A 20,387-nucleotide genomic window follows, 5' to 3' on the forward strand; every position below is an offset into this window, starting at 1 on the left:
TACTGGTGTGCTGTTCATCACTGTGGATGCTACAAGCTGCTACAAGCTAACTGCTGCACAAATCCTGTCATGGATTACTCCACTACAATGCCACCTGGTGGTTTCCCAGCGTGCCCTCGCAATATGCGCGTTAATGAGCAAGTTGCAATATGTTTTCCATCATGTTATTTAGCCTCCAGAATAATATCAATGTTTTAAAAACAGCCGTTGTTCCCCTTTAAAGGTTCAGTTAGTAACTTTTATAAAAATAAGCTTTTGTAGTATTTGCTCAACCTGTCACTATATCCTGACAGTTGTACATGAGACAGATAATCTGTGACAAAATCAGGTCCCTCTGCGTCCTTCTAGTGCTCCTAATGGCATGTGCAAGATTTCGCTGCACCCGAAGGAAAACAATCAATCAGAGCTGAGGAGTCTCTAACGCAGCTGTCAATCATTGCTCGCAAAACTCGCGAATTCAGATCAAGTGGTCAAACTAGGCAGCGCTGATCAAATATTAATCAAGATTATGTTACTGTAATGCCTATTTCTCGCTTCAAATGTTTTGCTCCAGCTGGTGGGCGGTGTCTGGTTTTGGCTCGACCGTTTTCAACATGGCGGTCGGGTCAAAAACGTTCACATTTTACAGGTAAACAGAACACTACAAGATGTTTCTGAAAACATTTGAGGCGAGAAATAGGCATTAGAGTAGCAGAATCTTGATTCATATTTGATCAGAGCTGCCCAGTTTGACCGTTTGATCAGAGCTCACGAGCAGTGATTGATAGCTGTGTTAGAGACTCGGCTCTGATTGGGGTTGTTTTTGTTCGGGCGCGGTGAAATCTTGCAAATGCCATTAGGAGCACTAGGAGGAGGCAGTGGAACCTGATTTTTACACAGATTACCTGTCTCAGGCACTACTGTCAGGATATAGTGACCGTTTCAGCAAATATGACAAAAGGCTATTTTTTATTAAAGTTACCAACTGAACCTTTAACTGTTTCACAATTTACAACCACGAGTGTTTGACGGCTGCTGATGATACTTCAGCTCCACTGTGCTCACATTTCCGGTGGTGATAAGTTGTTTGACCATATGGGGCCTTGGTCTATTTGGAGCCAGTTCAGAGACCACTGCTTGGACCTGACCCATTAATCTAATAAAATAAAGATGAGTCCTCTTTCACTATTCATGAGGCCCAACTCACTGGGTGCACCTAAAGGAAACATCCCCACTGTTAAATTGGTGGAAATCAGGCTGTACTGACCAATAAGAAATCCCTTCGGTGTAAGGAGAAGTGAACGTCAAATGAGCATATTATTTATTAATTTATACATGAATACTCAATTTGCATGGACCACTCTACTAACCTTGGTGTCAGGCCTTGGATAGGAGGAGGGGAAATGTTCAGATCAGTGAACCTCTGGGGAGGACAAGGAAAGACACACAGTGTTTAGGAGACAGTGAGCAACAACAGCAATAACAAATACTGAAAAAGAAAAACTTTATATGTCACAGCTTGCATACTGTTTCCAGATATAGCTGACACAAACAATGCAATTTATGCAAAGAGAGCTCGCAGTGGATGTTGATATTTCATATGAATGCAAAGCAGTGCTGTGTCTATTGCTATGTGCAACTTCATTCACTGTAGTTAACAGTGTTGTTTTTACCAAGCTTGGTTTTGTTGGATATCCTTTTTTACAGCTGACCTTTTACAGCATATTACAGTACTGAACCTGCAAAAGCAAAACCAACAAATGGCTTTTTATGGCTCCACTGCTCACTGTTAAGTCTCTCTCTATATTTATCACCTGGGGTGAACACTGCTGTTGGACTATAAGAGACAGAGTAGTAGTTAATGTATGTGGATAGCTCTGAAATGCATTTAAGTATGAATTATAAGAAAGCAAGAGAGAAGTTCAGTTATAGCGATGATTAAAGTTCCCTTCCAGACAAGTATGTAAAAATGCTTTTAATACTCTGCTATGATAAATATTTTGTTTAGCATGGTTTTCAAGTTGTAGGAAACTCTTAAAGGAACAGTGTGTAATATTTCGGGGGATCTATTAGCAGAAATTGAATATAATATTAATAACTATGTTTTCATTAGTGTAGCTTAGAATGAGCCCTTCATATCTACATAGGGAGCGGGTCCTCTTCAAGGAGTCCGCCATGTTTCTACAATAGACCAGAACGGACAAACCAAACACTGGCTCTAGAGAGAGCCTTTCGAGTTTTTACGTTACCTGAGGGCCACCGTATTTCTCCAATGCACTCATGAAACTGCGGTAACAGAGGATGGCTAACGTAAGACGAAACATCAGTCAAACCCAGACTCAGATGAGGAGTCTGTTCAGAATGGTTAGTGTAGTTAGTGTCTGTTATTTGTTTATGCTGTTTGTTAGCTTATAACTGGCAGTGGCTGACACAGCGTTAGTATTTGTGAGACATAATAATTAATATGTACTAGGATTTTTTTGGTAGATAGTGGAAGGAAGCTTAATGTTTGCCGTCAAAACTTTCACTAGGCTACGTCGGCTCTGCGCTGGAGGTTTCAGGTTTCTTTGCCAGCATTTGCACAGTAGACAGCGATTGGCTTTCGGATTTGTGACATACCAAAACTAGCTTGCCTGGGGTACGTTTGAATTTCAGATTTTAGGTGCACAGACATCTCCCCCTTCAGTAGAGGAATGTGAAAACACCTACACTATAGTCAAGGTCAGACATTTTAGGGGACATAAACATAAGAAAAACACGTTTTTGCTTGGAGGGGATCTTTAAGCTATTGTCAAAATAGGAGTATGTTTAGTTTTAGTACCATAAAAAAAACATCAAAACATAACCATGAAACTTTTACTTTGTCTCTTGGCAGTTCCACCCACAACACGAAACACTATGAACAGTGTGTGGCACATGCACAGTATTATAGACTCCAAGCTTAATGTGTTAACAAACTGCGGCACACCATGAACTGGCCATTGTATGGTGCTGATTTGCACAGACCTCTCTTCAGTAAACAGCCTAAATACAGTGTAAGTATTATTCCAGCAGTCTTCAGAGCAGTTATATGACAGTTCTGACTTTGAAACCAGCCTACAGTGACAGGAGCTAATGCAGATCACGCATATATGCAGGGGTATGTTCCTGGAGAGTCTTAGGAGTTGTATATAGCTAACGGGGGTTGGAAGGTCGCAGCTTCATGGGGGCGACAGATGGAGGAATACTTAACTGATTAGTTTGCTAAGAGGACACGATTAAACTTGAAGCTATAGGCTTCATGCTGCGAATGAGCTGGAAAAACCTTGAGAAAGGGAGGAGATAGTGAATACAAAGGTGTCTCTTTACTGTTTCGCTGTTCCGCTATTACAAGTGTAAACAGGGAGCCTTAGTTTGTCCCCAGATTAGTGACAAAATACAGTTCACAGGAACTTGAAATAGCAAAAGCTTAGATGCAACGGAGAAACATTCGCTGCTAACACATACTTTTGTTCAGTGCACCGTGAAAGCAGTATGATTTGATGTTGACTGAATGCTTAATGCTCTATCAAAACTATCCTCTAGACATAGGAGCCAGGGATGGCTACTTACACCAGGGAAAGGGCCAAGAGCTTGGTAGGAGGGACCCCAAGGTCTGGGGCCACGGCCTGGAGGGCTGGAGAGAGGGGGGTTGGTGTTGACCCCAGGGAGAGTGATCCCTGCTGTGCTGCCCTGAGAGGTGGGCGACACTAGGGCAAAGGCATCGTCCAGCAGGGAGTGCATCTGCTGCCGCGCCTCCTCAATGGAGGGCTGTGGAGGCATGTAGGGTGGTGGGGGAGGGGCATGGCCTGGAGGAGAGGAAGCAGGACCCAGGAAGACGTCGTCGGTGGGGGAGGGGCTCCTGTGAGGGGATCCTGGGCCTTGGTCGGGGTCCGACTGGAATAAACAACACATTTACGGACAGTTGGAAGTTAAACAGTATATGTAAGAGTGTACACATGTCAGGATTCTCCTGTACTACTCACCACGTAGGCCACATTGTTGACTCCAGGACACTTTCTGTAAACCGCATCGCAGTCTTCAGTGATGAGGTGGTCTTTGTCTGCCTCCATCATGCCTCCATTCAGCTGCGACTTCATCCTCATTTTGGGGGAGCGCCTACCTCGACCACTGACAAACAAATGAAGAAATGTTGATTAATCTCTCTAGGAGTATTTTTTATTCACTTAAAGAGAAAGTTCACCCCATATACATATTTTTCCTCTTACCTGTGGTGCTATAGGAATATAATAATAATGTAATATAATAATATAGATGGTTTTGGTGTGAGTTGAGAAATCATGACCATGTTACTCAATGTAATCCACAGACCTTGTTGTGAGCAGTTTCATGTAGGAACTATTTTCTTTCTAACGAACTACACACGCCAACCGAATCACTGTGCAGAAGGAGACATGCATCTACTCATGGACAAGAGGCTCATGCTCGTGACAGCGCAAGGTGTAAACATTAATGGTGTCCTCCTCGGCTGAGCTGTAACGTTAGTTGGCTCAGTGGTGCTAGGTGAGCTAGCAGTATCGGTTAGCTTCCTTCTGCTTGATGATACGTTTGGCGGGTGTAGTTCCGTAGAAAGAAAAATTGTTTCTGCATGAAACTGCTCACAACAAGGTCTGTGGATTATTTTGAGTAACTGGGTCATGGTTTGTCATTGCTGTTGAGTTTTTCAAATTTTTCAGCACTTTGAGTACCACAAGCCGAGTGCCATCTAGTTCCATTATATTCGAGAGAAAGCAGACATCTCTACGGCTGAAAGCTCCAACACTCTGCAACTCGTACCAAAGAAGAAAGAAAGAAAAAAGAAGAAAAATATGCATTTCTGATTTTGGGGTGAACTGACCCTTTAAAGCCAGCCAGATGTAAAATGTAGTCAGCCCTACAAACCCATATACACAGATCAACTTGTCCACCACAAAACCAAACGAGTGCAAACCTCTTCTTGGATTCCATGAAGATGGAGGGCATCTGGGCATCCGGGTCCAGGATCTTATCGATCTGTGTCTGTGCTTTCTGATAGATGCGATCCTGGTCCTTCGCATCTCCGAGGCCACTGTCATCCATGGTAGGGAAGTCGTAGTGGCCCTTCCTCTTGGCACGCAGACGTATCTTGTTACGGTGGTGCTCAATCTCTGACTTGTGCCTCAATGCTACCTGGATCTGAGGAGGAATGAGTAGATAAGTTAAGTCTTCAACAAGCAGGATGACAATATTTGATGCACATAATTCCAGACGTCCCTCTCCCCAGCAACGTTTTCCAGCTCTTCCTGGGGGACCCCGAGGCGTTCCCAGGCCAGACGAGATATGTAATCTCTCCAGCGTGTTCTGGGTCTACCCCGGGGCCTCTTACCAGTTGGATGTGCCCGGAAAACCTCCAAAGGGAGGCGTCTAGGAGGCATCCTGATCAGATGCCCAAACCACCTCAGCTGGCCCCTTTTTGATGCGAAGGACCAGCGGCTCTACACCGAGCTCCCTCCAGATGTGTGAGCTCCTCACCCTATCTCTAAAGCTGAGCCCAGCCACCCTACGAAGGAAACTCATTTTGGCCACTTCTATCCACAATCTCATTCTTTCGGTCATGACAATAGGTGAGGGTTGGAACGTAGATGGACTGGTAAATCAGCCGGGAGCTTGTGAGTATCCCCGCACCCGCCCGGTGACTCTCACCCTGGGCAACTCCGGAAAAGGAGAGAGTCCAGCCTCCTCTCCAGGAGTATGGTTTCAGAACCAGAGCTATGCATGGAGGTGAGCCCAACTATATCTAGTTGATACCGCTCCACCTCCCGCACCAGCTCCGGTTCCTTCCCCAACAGAGAGGTGACGTTCCAAATTCCAAAAGCCAGTCTGCGATGCCGGGGATCCCCTAGATCTCCGCATTTGCCTGCCGCCCGGCTGACATTGCACCCGACCCCTAAGCCAATCCCTGCAGGGGGTGGGCCCACAGGTACATTACACACAGTCTTTGATTCCTCTGTATCTCCCAAAGAGCCAAACAGACCATTTCAGACAGAGGATGAAAAGAGGTGCTGCAGCACAGCTGGTATAAGAAAATAAAGTGTTTTTAGAACATTAAAGCATTAAAACATGTTCTAGTAGAAACTCAAAATACAAGTATGCCCCTGAAAATAAGCATAATAATTGATTTGCTAAAAAAAAAAAAAGCAAGAAAGTCAGAAGAGCAAACCTCTTTGTTGATTTGGTTGGTGTCGGACAGTTTGCCATTGATGGGTGGACTGTGCAGTGGTGGGACCGGCATGGGCTGCATGGCGATAAGCTGGATTTTGTTGGGGAGTCTCCTGCTTGCATCTGTGGCGCGAGACATCCGATCAACGTGTTCAAAGATGGAGGCTGAGGACAGCTGCTCGTTTGTACCGTTTATAGGAGGAGGACCTGAGGAAGGAGGCAAGAAAGTAAACGTCATAACTCAGTCAGCACAGTTTATTCACTGCAAGTCTAAATGCTAATGTGGACTTAAACTAGGGGACGGAGCACAGATGACTACAGCGTAAGGATCGCTACGAAACATTTACCTTTTTTATTTAATTGACATGGCTATATTTGAGTGTGGAGTAAATGTTTCCGGTTGGTGATATGGAATGAACATTGATTTCTATTTCCAAAAGCTAAACTTCATTTCAAACAATGGCGTTGCCTTTGTTTTTGAAGTTGATTGTCTCTACACTCTGTGACTGACAGCTCAGCAGACAGTGATGGATGGTGAGAGCAAGCCGAGCACAAAACTACCACAGAAACAAACACACAGACAGCTGCTGGGGGGTCAAGCCTGAGGTCTACAGAGACACAGACGGAAAGAGGACAAACTCTTACCAATTCTATTCTTGCCTGAAAACCGCAACAGAAAAAAAAAAAGAAAGTTTTATTGAGCTGAAGGAGATCAAATAAAAGCACCTAAGATAATAGTGGTTACTGTATAAAAAACAATAATAGCCTAGTGAATTGAGGTCTGGCCACCAGGAGTGTTGTTTAAGCTTTTAGAAAGGAAAATAAAAATAAAAGGGGAGAAGTAAATAGAGAGGGAAAGGCAGGTGAGTCATCTTGGAGGACGCATTTCCGTAGTTGATAAAAGCTTCTCTTGTGAAGTTCATTAATCAGAGAGAAGAAGGGAAGGAGCTGCTTCTGATGAACACAGGCTGAATGAGCAGAAAGACAGACGGTACATTGCATAATACTGAGTGTCTCTTATATACAACCTACTTCTAAACATTGTGGCGGAGCATATACAGTCCCAGGCGGAGATTTATCAATAACAAAACAGAGACCATTCCTCTGTGGGTGAGTCAGGCTGTAGCCGGTGTGCCTGACTGCCTCTGGCTCCAGCACGTAGTCGCTGACTGGCATCGCAGGCTTGAATCTATCAACAAGCTGTCAGATAGAGTAACTTCAGCTATTTTTCCCCTCCTATTCCCTTCTCCCTCTCCTCTCTCTGGACTTCTTTCCACCACCGAATACAGTTACTACCAGGTGTTTCTTTTACCTTCCTTCACTGTTCCCCCTCTGTAATCTTTATGTCACTGCTCAGGTTGACGCTGCACTTTTCCTCAATCATTCTCTGCTTTTTCTTTTTTTTCACCCTCAACCTGCCCTTCTTGTCAATCAAATCATGCCAGCTTGAGTTGCTCCGTTTTTGTCTCTTTATGTCCTTCCCCTTCCCCCTTCACGTTTGCTCTCTTGTGTTTGAGGAGTGATGTTGAGCCGTTGCCAAGGCTACTTGCCGTTTAAAACATTGATGGGGACCTTACGGGTCTGCTTGCTGTCGTTGGGCGTGGCGTGGGCTCTCAGGTTCTCCTCGGTTGATTCCCGCTCGCTGGAACGGTCACTTACCACAGAGTCGCCGTCAGACGGCGAGATCCTACCCAGAAAACACATACACACAGACTTACATGAATAATAGAAGCCCAAGAACACACTAACATGCTGAAATGCCATGCATAATCAAAAATAGTGCTTTTCCATAAAGATAAAAAGCGGAGGAGACTTCTAAGAAATGCTAATGTGATCTGAAGCGTGCTAGAAAGTATTTCCACTGACAGAATTATTAAATTCCTGATGAATGTGTCCTGGCTGGCTATCAACTGGGGAGAAACAAGCAATATCAATCCCCCACTCTAAAACAAGACTGCTGTAATGGACTATATTAGTGGCAGAAGTTAATAAATGCATTAAGCAATAACTGTTGTGATACTGTGTTGGTGTCATATAGTGTCTGTTAACCAGAGCAGTTAGTGTTTTGGGAGATGATGGTAATGGTGCCCATATTCATTTAAGGTATAATTACAATTATTATAATTTCCTAGTAAATACAGTATGTAAATATCAATTTAAACCATTTAAAATGGGGCTAAATACAATCTGCAAACAACAAAACGAAAGGTTAATACCTTAACTTAATATACTGTCAGTGATATAGACAGTCTGCAAGAGCAAATGAAGACCCTTCAATGTCTAGTGCATCAATAATTGATCTTAGGATCTGTCAAAAGCTTTTTGTCTGGTTGACTGACTGTCCCAACTGAGGCGGGTGGAAAATCACAGTGATGGGGTAAAAGAAAAACATGCTGTTAAATGTCTAAATAAATATCTTTATAGGGTAGAGGATTAAAACCAAAACACATTTTGCTGGTTACAACAAGTGTTTTGGCCAGGTGGTGGATAAAAAAAGAGAAAAATAACGAGTAATCTGGTGACCTTAACTGAGTAAAACGCCACACAAAAATGGAGTGGTAACGCTAATTCAGGGTTTCTATTTGGCACTTTTATGTACGTGTTATGTAACCTATGACAGCATAACCTGTACAGACATAACCTCATGTAATTTAATGCTCTAATTTCTTCATATTCTAATTCGCTCCTCCCGTCCTGTACTACGAGCAGCACTGACCTTCCTCGCCTTCGACCGCTGCGGGACGCCTTAGTTGAGGATTTGGATATGGGTGTGGGGATCTCCCCGTTCTCAGATGGACTGAGGCCATCTTTAAGGGACAGGGGGAGGGGCCCGGGGCCGGGCCCTGGCGGGACAGACTCCTGGATCACCATGACATCATCCTTACTCTGCTGGCCAAGGTGCAGCTTGGCAAAGTCAAAGCCTTTCACACTGGGAGCCTGCAACTGAGGACAGGGGGAGAAGAGAAGGAGAAACAGAGGAGGAATACACTGTTTTAGGAAATAGTGAATGCAAAAGGTGGGAAGCCATATAGCAGAAGTTGTAGAGGTCAGATAGGGTGTGTGAAATGATTAACAGTAATGTTGATATTTACTTAATGACAGGGACATATTCAGTAATGTAGTGTCCATCATCTTTAAGTGGAATCATGTTTCAATATGAAAACTTTGGCATTGTGACATTAACCTGAAAATTCATTTGATTGTTTGAATTTTGATAGAAGTATGTGATTTATGTGTTTGATACAGCGCCTAGGTCAAATCATAATATACTGCTTAAATTTGGCTTGAATTGTCACCCAGCCCTACTTCTGTGGCAAATGTGCAACAAATACCAGTTCAGATAGAAAGATGTCCAGGAGGGAGACTCAGACAGAGGGACATTAATGAATCAAGAGAAAGACTATGAGAAAGAGGGACAGGGAGGGATGTGGGGAAATACTGAGCTGCTTGCTTTCCTTTGACGTGGTGGGGGGATGGAGGCTGAAGATGGAAGCAGTGAGACTATTTGAGTGTAAAAGCCCTCGGGACTTTCCGACAGAAAAGGAGTAAACAGTCAGATCTCAGTGTGTGTGCTTGCAGTTTGTGAAACTCTGGTCCTAGGACACTGAGATGTGTATAGAAAGAGAAGAGAAGAGTGACATGACGTGTTCCTGTTAATTCTTTTGTATTATATGTACACTCACTGAGTTTACTGACGCAAAATGTCTGGCTTAGATGAGGCTTGTTGGTATAAAAACTGCTAATCTAGTACGATGCTTGCCAGTATGGAAATGCTAATCCTGAAAGAGAGACAGAGAGAGTGTGTGTGTGTGTGTGTGTGTGTGTGTGTGTGTGTGTGCGTGTGTGTGTGTGTGTGTGTGTGTGTGTGTGTGTGTGTGTGTGTGCGCTCTCCACTGCATATAAACAAGGCCAGTCTTTGAAAAGGAAAGCATTCAAAAAGCTGCAGCTGATACATTATAATTAACACTGAGTCTGAATGAGAGAAAACACACAGCCAGTGATGAGAGAAAACACACAGCTAGTGATATCTCCCACTGGTAATTACTCCTCAGTCTGATCTAATGGTAAATTGGGGGATCAATCACAACAAACAATGACGTCTATTTATCTACTACTTCACAACACAGTGATATTATATATTCGTCACGATCTTTAGACTACAAACACACCAATAATAACCCCACAGTGAAATCCACCATAATCTGTAATACTGGATTTTTCTGTCTGGACATCATAACCGGGTAAAGCAGGATCCTAATGTCTATTAACTCAAACCACCACTAGTATCTAGGCCATTTCAGGGGGACACCAGATGGCTGTGGAGAAAAACAAAAGTTTTTTTACATGACATCACACTGTACCAGTGATATAATTTGCCACAGAATTAGGGCTGTCAATGGATTAAAATATTTAATCGATTAATCGCGATTAGTCGCAAATTAATCACACACTTTTATCTGGTCAAAATTTAACTTAAAGGGAGATTTGTCAAGTATTTAATACACTTATCAACATGGGAGTGGGCAAATATGCTTGCTTTATGCAAATGTATGTATATATTTGTTTTTGAAAATCAATTAACAACACAAAACAATTAAAAATATTGTCCAGAAACCCTCACAGGTACTGCATTTAGCATAAATATGATGCTCAAATCATAACATGGCAAACTCAACAACAGGCAACAACAGCTGTCAGTGTGTCAGTGTGCTGACTTGACTATGACTTGCCCCAAACTGCATGTGATTATCATAAAGTGGGCATGTCTGTAAAGGGGAGACTCGTGGGCACCCATAGAACCCATATAACCAACATATCTTGAGGTCAGAGGTCACGGGATCCCTTTGAAAATGGCCATGCCAGCTTTGCCTCGCAAAAATTTAGCACAAGTTTGGAGCGTTATTTAGCCTCCTTCCCGACAAGCTAGTACAACATGGTTGGTACCAATGGATTCCTTGGTTTCTTGCCTAGTTTCATATGATGCTAGCATCTTCATTCTAGCTTTAAAACTGAGCGCGCTACAACCTTAAAATCGCAAGGTGCATTAATGAGTTTAAGAAATTAGTGTCGTTAAAACAAATTTACGTTAACGCGTTAATATCACGCTAACTTTTAGATTTTATGGAGTGTTTGTGAGAGTCAAAGTGTGCCAGCACATGAGTTTCTGACGGGGGATTTCTGAAGGGTTCAGGGGGAGAGAAAAAGTCACGGAACACTGGACACGCCTATAGGATCTAGCTGTTCAAACTAAACAAAACATGGGGGGGAGGGTCGCTACTCAAAAAGGTTAAGAACCACTAATCTAGGCAACTATATTCTATCTACTAGCTACTGCACAATATACCTCGTCCTTGGCTCTCCTCCCTTTAGTTAACCCTTTCATTTTGTCTTCTTTCTTCATCCCCCCCGTTTTCATCACCATTGCTTTGCTCTCTTGTCTTCTTCGCTCTTCTGGTTTAACTCCTTTCTTTTTAAATTTCTCCATTTCCTCGTCTTCCTCCTCCTCTTCATCTTCCTCCTCTTCTTCTTCCTCCTCTTCTTCTTCTTCCTCTTCGTCCTCCTCTTCTTCTTCCTCCTCACTGCTCATAGTCTGTTTTCTCTTGGGAAGAGCCACTGGTGTCTAAGCAGAAGCAATGGTGGATAGCATCAATATTTCTAGTGATGACCGTTATTTTCTCTCTATCCCAGAATTCAAAACCTAAACTATGAACTATTAATTACTGTCTTGTTACGAACGAACACACATACATTAAGTATCTTCTACGTCTTCTAGAAACCACCAGACACTGCTACTGTATGTACCTTCCCTCTTTTAACCTCCTTCTCCTCCTCTTCTTCTTCATACTCCTCTTCTTCTTCCTCATACTCTCCCTCTTCCTCCTCACTAAACTCTATATCTTTTTTGGTCCGAGGGTGTTTCTGGAGAAGAGAGGCCCTTGATTCTCTGAATGAGGTAGTAGACTGAGAGAAAGGGGAGTGGTGTTAAGTGACAGATGATTGGGTTAAGCAGAGAGGGCAGGCTAAGTGATAGTAACTTCAGCGCATTAGATTCATTGCATTAACCCAATGTGGAGGATTCAGTTCACAGTTCACAGCTCTCAGCTCAACCTATAAAACGCAAGTGGAGGGAAATGAAAGCAAGACACTGACGGAACGATCTACCAGTAAGTCAGGAAGCTGAAAAAAATTACACACAAACTTCCAAAACAGGCCAGTTGTAAAATTCATCTATTTTAGGATGGGAGTGGTATTTCTGTGTTGACATCTGACTTAATGATGAGAAACAGCACTGCAGGTGTTTGCTACTGAAGAGGGAAGACAGAGACAGAGATGAAGTTACTGCTGTACCACAGAGAGTACAGGGCTCTCTGGTATTGTTGTTGGTCAGTGTAGCACAGTAGAGATGCCACACGCCTGTGCATTAGTCCTAAATGTCTCCTTCACAAAATGTAACAATCAAAAATAAAAGCCACTTGTAAATTGCATCACATGATGAACTTGGAACAAAAGTCTGTGCCCAGTCTTTACACCAAAACAAAAACAAACACTCCAGGACAGCTGGGCTTTTAAAACGTTGAGCTTGCACATGGTCTTACATCAATACATGCTTTACTCTAATACATAAATATATATGTATATATTTTAAAACATGAATAAAGAAGAGAATAAAGGAACAGACAAGATGGTTAAGACCAGGAGTTAATCTGATGGGTCTACTAATGACATTGTTATATTACAAAGAGAAGGGAATACATGTGTTCTCATGGCCACACTGTGTTAAATAGACGGATGGTTTGTCTTGTCTGTGCGATAGCTATGTCCTTGTATTTTCATACTGTCCTGGAAAATATATAATGAAATCTAAATGTAAAATAGTACTAAACACAAAAAAACAAAACAAATTTGAGCTTGTTTTGTGCATTAATATTGCTTTCAAGTATTGTAATACGTAGCACTACTATTCAGTATACAGTATGTTGAATGCATAGTTTTTAAACGCCAGAACGTAATCCAGTGTGACATACAGTAACCCTCTCTTGGTCTTTGATCCTCTGGTAAACTTGACCTTGTTTCTCTCAAAGTGTACTGATGTGTTTTTGGCAAAGACTATATAGTCCGTCATTTCATTATTGTATTAAAACATTTTGTTCATCAGGACCTCATGGAGCAGAGGAACTTTCTCGCGTCAATTAACTTCAGGGCAAAAGGGACATGTACTTTAAGTACGAGAGAGGCAATACTAAGACAGGAAACAGCCTCTGCGCAGCCAAATGACATTTGGCGAGAAGTTTTTCCAATTGTCACAAACTGAAAATCAAGTGGGACAAAGGGGAACTGAAGGACAGGGTTGTTGGTGCTTTAAGCAAAAGAGCATGTAAGAGAACATCAAAAAAAAAATTAGAAGAGCAGCTGAGGCCCATTACATCCACTAGCAGAATCAGGACTTCTAATCCAGCTCACATCCTCTAATAAATCTCTCTACTCATTAAAGTTTTATTAATCTTATCTAAAAGAAGAAATGATGAGGTCCAGATTCTGAGCAGTCCTACTATTCATGGCAATGACAGATACACCTCATTAATTAACCGTTCATTTGAAATTAACAGTGGAATCGTCTTTCTAGCTTTCCACACCAGCTGCCTTGAACCTTTCTATGCAGAACACGGTAATGTTTGGAAAACTGGTTCATCCATTAACATAACTCAACCTAATGGAACACCTAAAATACATACATCAACAGTTTATGTGCAACCATGTTGTGATAATCACTGCCCATTTCAAATATGTCAACTGTAGAACTGAAAGGACTTTGAAACACTGACATAATGAAGCGGAACATGAAGTCAGACACCGATGGGACTCTACCTTCTGTCTCTGCTGGATGGCGGTCATGGCGTCTGGCTGGAACTCCAGCTTGTCTGTCCGACACAGTTTCCAGTACAGGATGGAGATGATGACGATGACCACGAGGAGGGGAATCACGACCCCAATGACGATCCACGTGTTGGTGTTCTCAGCGTCGGAGGGTGAGGACGCCACCTTCTCTACAGCTATATGCAGAGAGGTGGAAAGAGTGACAGACAGGTTATAGCTTTAAGTTTGAGCTTCAGACACAAATATGCACCATGTTGAGTCATTTCTATTGTGTATATGGTTCAATATTTCAAGCATATCCTTTTGTTCCCTGTATTCAAACACCTTGAGAATGCTAAGCTAAACATGCAGTAGCGTTGGCGAGCTGGCTCTTGTCTCACTGCTGTAATCTTTAATGCAGACCTTCATTAGTTTTAATTAATACTCATTTCATCCCCTGGGAAAGTACCGTAAGAGAACACAGTCAGCACAGACACACAACTCCCTTGAGAGGCTCTCATTAGGCCTTCATCCCTTGTTTAGATTCTTAATAAGGAAGACAGTCTTTTGGTTTGGCGTGTACAAAGGGAGGTAATTAGCTCAAATGTTACTATAAACATACAAAAGAACACATGGAGCCAGCAGTTCGCTTGTATTCTTTTTTTAAATTTCTTATTAGGAGCCTGTGAACAATTGTGTCCTTTCTCTTTGGAGAGCGCGTCTCCGCACGGTCCTCATGTGAATAGAAAGGCAGACGCGAGCGCTTGTCAGCATGGAAACGGCCTCTGTGCTCTACTGTATCTTGTTGGTACAACTGTATTTTATTAAAATATATCTTGTTTATAGGCTACATATCTACAGACTATCAGACTACGCACGCAAATTGCATTATTATCATATTGTTGGAGATGTGTCGTGTTTTTATTCCATTGCTTTGCACGGAGGTGACACCTGTCCGTCCGCCCGCCTATTCTCTCTCATCCCCGGCTTTCTGCAGCTATGTGCCCCTCTGTCTGGCAAAGGCTGCAGTGGCGGCGGAGCGCGCGGAGGTCTCTGGGGACCGCCAGTACGATAACTTTTTATTTTGATGTTAATAAAATGTACCCGTATTCACGAATATGTAGGATATTACTACTGACATTCCTGTGATATTACCTCACAACGTCTGCTGTATTAGCCATGTGTTTACTACGTATTTATTTCCTTATAGAGCGGGGAAGTGAGATCCAATCACAAGTGACCACTCAAGACACATGTGGAGACGCATTCTAATGCCAGGTGTAAACAGACGAACTTAAAGCTGCCCACTTGTGATCCGATCACTGAGGACGCATGTTCATACCAGGTCTGAACAGGGCCTTATTAGAAAAAAACGATGTTGACAGACTATATAATTTGCAGTAGAAAAAAAGTAATAAATCACAATATATCACAATATATCTTATCGCAATACTCAGCATATCGCAAAAAGTTTAAAATCGCAATAAGATCGTATCGTTATTAAGTATTGTGATCATGGGGCCTCTGGTGATTCCCACGCCTACTGCACTGTGCAATTCACATAAGAAAAAGCAAAACGATTCCTACAGTATAATGTATTTCAAGTCATATATCAACAAAACAACAATATCTCTTCTTTTTTGTCTACATCCACATGTAAAAACTAGGGCTGATTTTGAAAAAATATCTAATTGCGATTATTTTGACTGATATTGTAATTGTGATATGATTTGTGATATTAGAGGGAATGATCATTTTTACATTATTATTCTCATTTTCATTGAAAAACATATTACAAATATTATGGTTTGATTTATGCAGGGATCTGGACCAAACAAAGATGTTTTCATAAGTCTGTAGAATATGATGTGTAGGCCAGGACGTCTCTGCAGCACCACAATATTTAGTTCAAAATGGTATTTTGACACACATTTTGCCTCTAACAAATATTGCGCCTCTTGCGATTCAAAAATTGCAGTAGGGCATATTGCGATTTCGATAACATTTCGGTGAATTTTGCAGCCCTAATTTCAACTCCATACCAGCTCCATACCACCAAAATGGCAGTGACTCAATGTCCTGCTCTGGGACAATTTGGCAACATGGATGCTTGCAGACATGGGAGCTTGATTTTAGTTTGTCCATGACAAAGGCCATCTTGTTTATCACTACATCGTCAGTTATCTACTATGCAAGAGGTACTCACGCTGTGCCAAAACGCCCTGGACGCGATATCCCAAGACGATGGCAGCCCTTTGGACGTCCAGGCTGTTGAGCAGGTCGGCTGTTTCAACTGCAGGCATCCTCTGACCACTGGGACCCTCCACAAAATACACTATCTCCAAGGGATGGTCCGCACCCACCAGCCGGCTCGCACTTACAACCTGGGAGGGGGATAAAAGGAGAAAAGTACAGTGTGTCATTCATCCAACCATTGTTTCTTTTTCAGATAAAGTGAGAGTCAAAGGGATGTACAAATGCCTATTAACACATGGACATTTACAAAATAACAGATTTTTGAACAAATATCCAATCCCAATAAGATGTAAGGCAACCCTTTGTCATCAGAGCAACTTTAATCCATCTCTGAATACTGTTGTCCAAGTCCTGAGTTGTTTGTGTTGAGCTACTGGAGTGTGACTATTTCTTTAAGTAATAAAAGTGAATCTGTTTCCCATAAAAGTTCAGGAGGCTTGGATCTGACATTGGTGAGGTCATGGGAGACTTTGACGGCATCCTGGACTTCAAGAAAACTCTTCAGTTTGTTTAGTCATGTGTTTGGGGGGCATTAGTGTGGATTCATGAGGAAAAAAACCTTGTTCGACAGGACACAATGGGCCTCATGCAGGAAGCGATGTAAGAACACATTTTCTCTATTTTTTGTTCGCATCCATAATTTGTTCTTATTTTGGTAGTCCCCATTGATTTCTGGGATTCATCAATGTTTTCTTATTTTTGCTCTTCTCTAAGGTAAGAGAACATTTCATGAGTAGTTGAGAGCACTCTTACCAAGATAAGAAAAATATATCTTGTTTTCACAGTCCACAAATTGTTTGTCCAACGTATCATATATAATATAATCAAATTTAGATTATTATACATTTTAGTGTAATTATAATGATTGGATTATTAAAGAAATACTATTGGCCCATTGATCCCAATTAAGACTATAAAAACCCTTGGATGATATTACATGCATTCAGCTTCTGAATGGCTTACAAACTGCTCTTTGATGCTTTTTGATTTTCCTACAACGCCAGTACTGCCGCTCTGGGAAATCACGTTTACTTTTGTTTAAGTTCATCTAACAGTACCTCTATTTCATTACTGCTGATGTTCTTCTTATTCTTATGGCCTTTTTTTGGTGACATCTCTCCAATTCTTGGGCATGTGCCAGAATATTTGCACACGGCTTAACACCTACCCTTATATAGAGTTAGGAGGCGTTACCTATACTAATAATAAACAATCGGCCACACGCCTCCAATTTATGATCAAGTGGGATTCGTCATTCAGCACACCTGATTTGGACGGTTAAGAACATTTGGTGCATCCGAGTTGACTTTGGAGAAAAATTTAAGAGAATGATGCTGCATGCGGCCCATTGTCTTGAATGTGGAAAGGATGCCAGGGCCCTATATACTGTACCTGGTGGCTGTCATACTGTTACACAGAGCAATCACCAGGCCTACTGACTATGACAAGATGGCTGCCGGTACTGACCACCAATCTTTTAAACAGTTGGGCAGACATCATGGCATCTTGTGTCTTTTTCCAAACATAAACATATCCAGATGTAGGAAAAAGGCTGAAGGACACTCAATAAATCTCATTACTTATTCACATTGCTCCGGGCCACAGGCTCAGTTTTGTGGTTTATAGCAAACATCTTTTGATGGTCTTTGTTGTTACTTGTTTCTAACTTTGAGAACCCACACACAGCGAGGTGCAGACTAGTGTGAGCTTCAATTCAAGTCTATCAAAATTAACATGTGTTTTAATGCAATCTGTTTTAATTTTGATGTTCCCATTTGTTGTCATAATTTGTAAATATTTCCCCAGTGCAACATTTGTGGCTTGTAGACAGTGCTCAAGCAACTGGAAAAGAAGTGCTTTCAAAAAACGATCACGGGGTCCGTGGAAGATGAGGCGCTTCACTCTCGACATTAAAAATGGAATGTCTGATGAAGGCCCTAATGAGTGAAGTGTCCCATTTTCAATAATAAAGATGACTTTTTAATGTGGGGTGTGGTGTCTCATTTTCTATGGCACCCTGTAATATTAATCATTTTTGGAGTTTTTATGACTACACAAACCGAAGTTCAGGCACCAACTATTTGGCCACCTTGGCTACCCCATGCTGTATTGAAACTTGTTATACAAGTGAAACTATATATTCAAAGATTCTCACTCTGATCTGTCACTTATTTTGAAATAGTAGTGGCCATTCTCATTCACTTAAAGGTACAGTGTGTAGGATTTGGTGGCATCTAGTGGCGTGGTTGCAGATTGCAACCAACTGAGTACCCCTCCGCTCACTCCTCCCTTTCAAAGGCTGTGGTGACGTGGGCTGCCGAGTGCAAAACCGTGGTAACGCCGTTTGCATCGCTCAGAGGCCACTTTTAACATAATAACACTACTTTAGGAGCAACGGAAGTCACACGGCAGCTGGCAGTACCACAGTTTTGTATTCTGCAGCTCACGTTACTGCAGTATCACAAGCGTGTCAGAGAATTACGGTGGCCTTCAGATAACGTAAAAACACGAAAGGCCAAAGCCTGTGTTTGGGCTGTGCTTCCCAGAAACATGGCGGAGCAACATGGCAGATGCCGTGAAGAGGACCCGCTCCCTATGTAGATATAAATGGCTCATTCTAAGGAAACGAAAACACAACAATTCTTAGTTTCAGCCGATTATACACTAATGAAAACATAGTTATTAATATTATATTCCATTTCTGCTGTTAGATCCCCGAAATTTTACACACTGTTCCTTTAATGTATTCAGGCACAGATATAACGTCAAATATTTTATTTTGTATTATATGTACACCTCTTTAACTTAACTTGTCTGTGTAGCTGTACTTGTAATTGCTGCAAGGCCTTTTACATGAGGTGTATTCATTATTTTGTCTATTATTTTTATGTACAAACGTCTGCATGCACTGACAAACACACGCACGCACACACACATATATATAAATAGCACCCTCATGATATATCAGCTGACGTTCTGTATCTCCATTAGAGTATTCATTGTTTAAATATTTCTCCATGTTCTCTAATATGCCTGTGTGTGTGTGTGTGTGTGTGTGTTCAGTCTCCCTCTGGGTGCCCCGAGGCGCAGCACAGTCTGCTGTCTGCATTACTGGAAAGAGTAAAGCGCAGGTCATGCCTGGGCTGACACGGAAAAATGGCTGGGCAGGCTCTCTCATCCAGGGTCTAATCCAGTCCATGCATGGTTATTAGAGTGGAAAGACGGCAGCGTGAATGTGTGTGTTATTGCACGACCCCGATTCAACCTCCTCTTTTATCTGTCTAGGCGGACTCATAAAGGTATTCTCATAGGTGACAACACCAAGCCGATTCTGTCGGATTCTGTCTGGGGCATCTGTTTGAGATATACTGTATGTCTGTGTGTGTGTGTGTGTGTGTGTGTGTGTGTGTGTGTGTTTGTGTGTGCAAGAGAGCGAGACAAAGGATTCTTCTGAAGTTCAGACGCTCAGTCTGAGTCACCTCACTCTCATTATATCCAACAGACACTCAAAGATGAGTGTCTTTGAAATGTAAAAAAAGGCCGGAAAGAACACATAATAAGGCTCCTGTGTGTAACACATATTCATATTTATGACTGGGAAAAATATCATTTTGAAAGATAGAAAGGATGCCAATGCCTAAAATTAGAGATCTAATCTTAGCACAGAGACAGGTACTAAAGTTTCACCACCAACATGGTCCTGCGTTTCCCCTAAATTGCTCTGTGGGTTTTATGGAGACAACGATGCAGAAGGCAGAAAGGTCAGACAGAGAGAGGCTGCTACTCAGCCAACATGATACTTATCACGCTGACAGCCCCCCTGTTTAAAGACCACCACATGTGCTCAGACTTCATGAGATCAGCTCACATATGCATCTCTCGTCTCCCATAACAAGTCTCTTTTATCGGAGCGTTTGGCTCTCCTTGCTCCTCTGATTTCGGAATCTTTTATCCACCCCTGTCTTTGTATCTCTCCCTCCATAAAGTCTACACTCTCAACAACACTCTTAATCATCCCGACTGCAGGATACAGACGGAGAAAGAGAAACAATTAATAATTGATCTGCTCTTAGCAGCTCTGT

The 20,387-nt window shown here is 42.2% G+C and overlaps 1 protein-coding gene across 6 annotated transcripts in view; it reads right to left on the bottom strand.

Annotated features, from left to right (window-relative positions):
• Positions 1-20,387, bottom strand: part of si:ch211-1e14.1 (UPF0606 protein KIAA1549) — a 54,683-nt gene that overhangs the window by 6,390 nt on the left and 27,906 nt on the right. For 3 of the 6 annotated variants that reach the window (XM_037767098.1, XM_037767096.1, XM_037767095.1), the window contains 12 exons: positions 16,256-16,433; positions 14,062-14,246; positions 11,998-12,156; positions 11,540-11,815; positions 8,912-9,138; positions 7,746-7,882; positions 6,841-6,855; positions 6,197-6,402; positions 4,949-5,172; positions 3,984-4,128; positions 3,571-3,894; positions 1,350-1,402 (listed from right to left, as the gene is read on the bottom strand). In XM_037767098.1, the coding sequence (XP_037623026.1) occupies positions 1,350-1,402; positions 3,571-3,894; positions 3,984-4,128; positions 4,949-5,172; positions 6,197-6,402; positions 6,841-6,855; positions 7,746-7,882; positions 8,912-9,138; positions 11,540-11,815; positions 11,998-12,156; positions 14,062-14,246; positions 16,256-16,433 (2,129 nt within the window). The remainder of the gene's footprint in view (positions 1-1,349; positions 1,403-3,570; positions 3,895-3,983; positions 4,129-4,948; positions 5,173-6,196; positions 6,403-6,840; positions 6,856-7,745; positions 7,883-8,911; positions 9,139-11,539; positions 11,816-11,997; positions 12,157-14,061; positions 14,247-16,255; positions 16,434-20,387) is intronic. The other 3 variants (XM_037767097.1, XM_037767100.1, XM_037767101.1) reach the window with 3 other exon arrangements.

This window comes from Sebastes umbrosus, chromosome 4, assembly GCF_015220745.1.
Source record: "Sebastes umbrosus isolate fSebUmb1 chromosome 4, fSebUmb1.pri, whole genome shotgun sequence".
NCBI lineage: Eukaryota > Metazoa > Chordata > Actinopteri > Perciformes > Sebastidae > Sebastes > Sebastes umbrosus.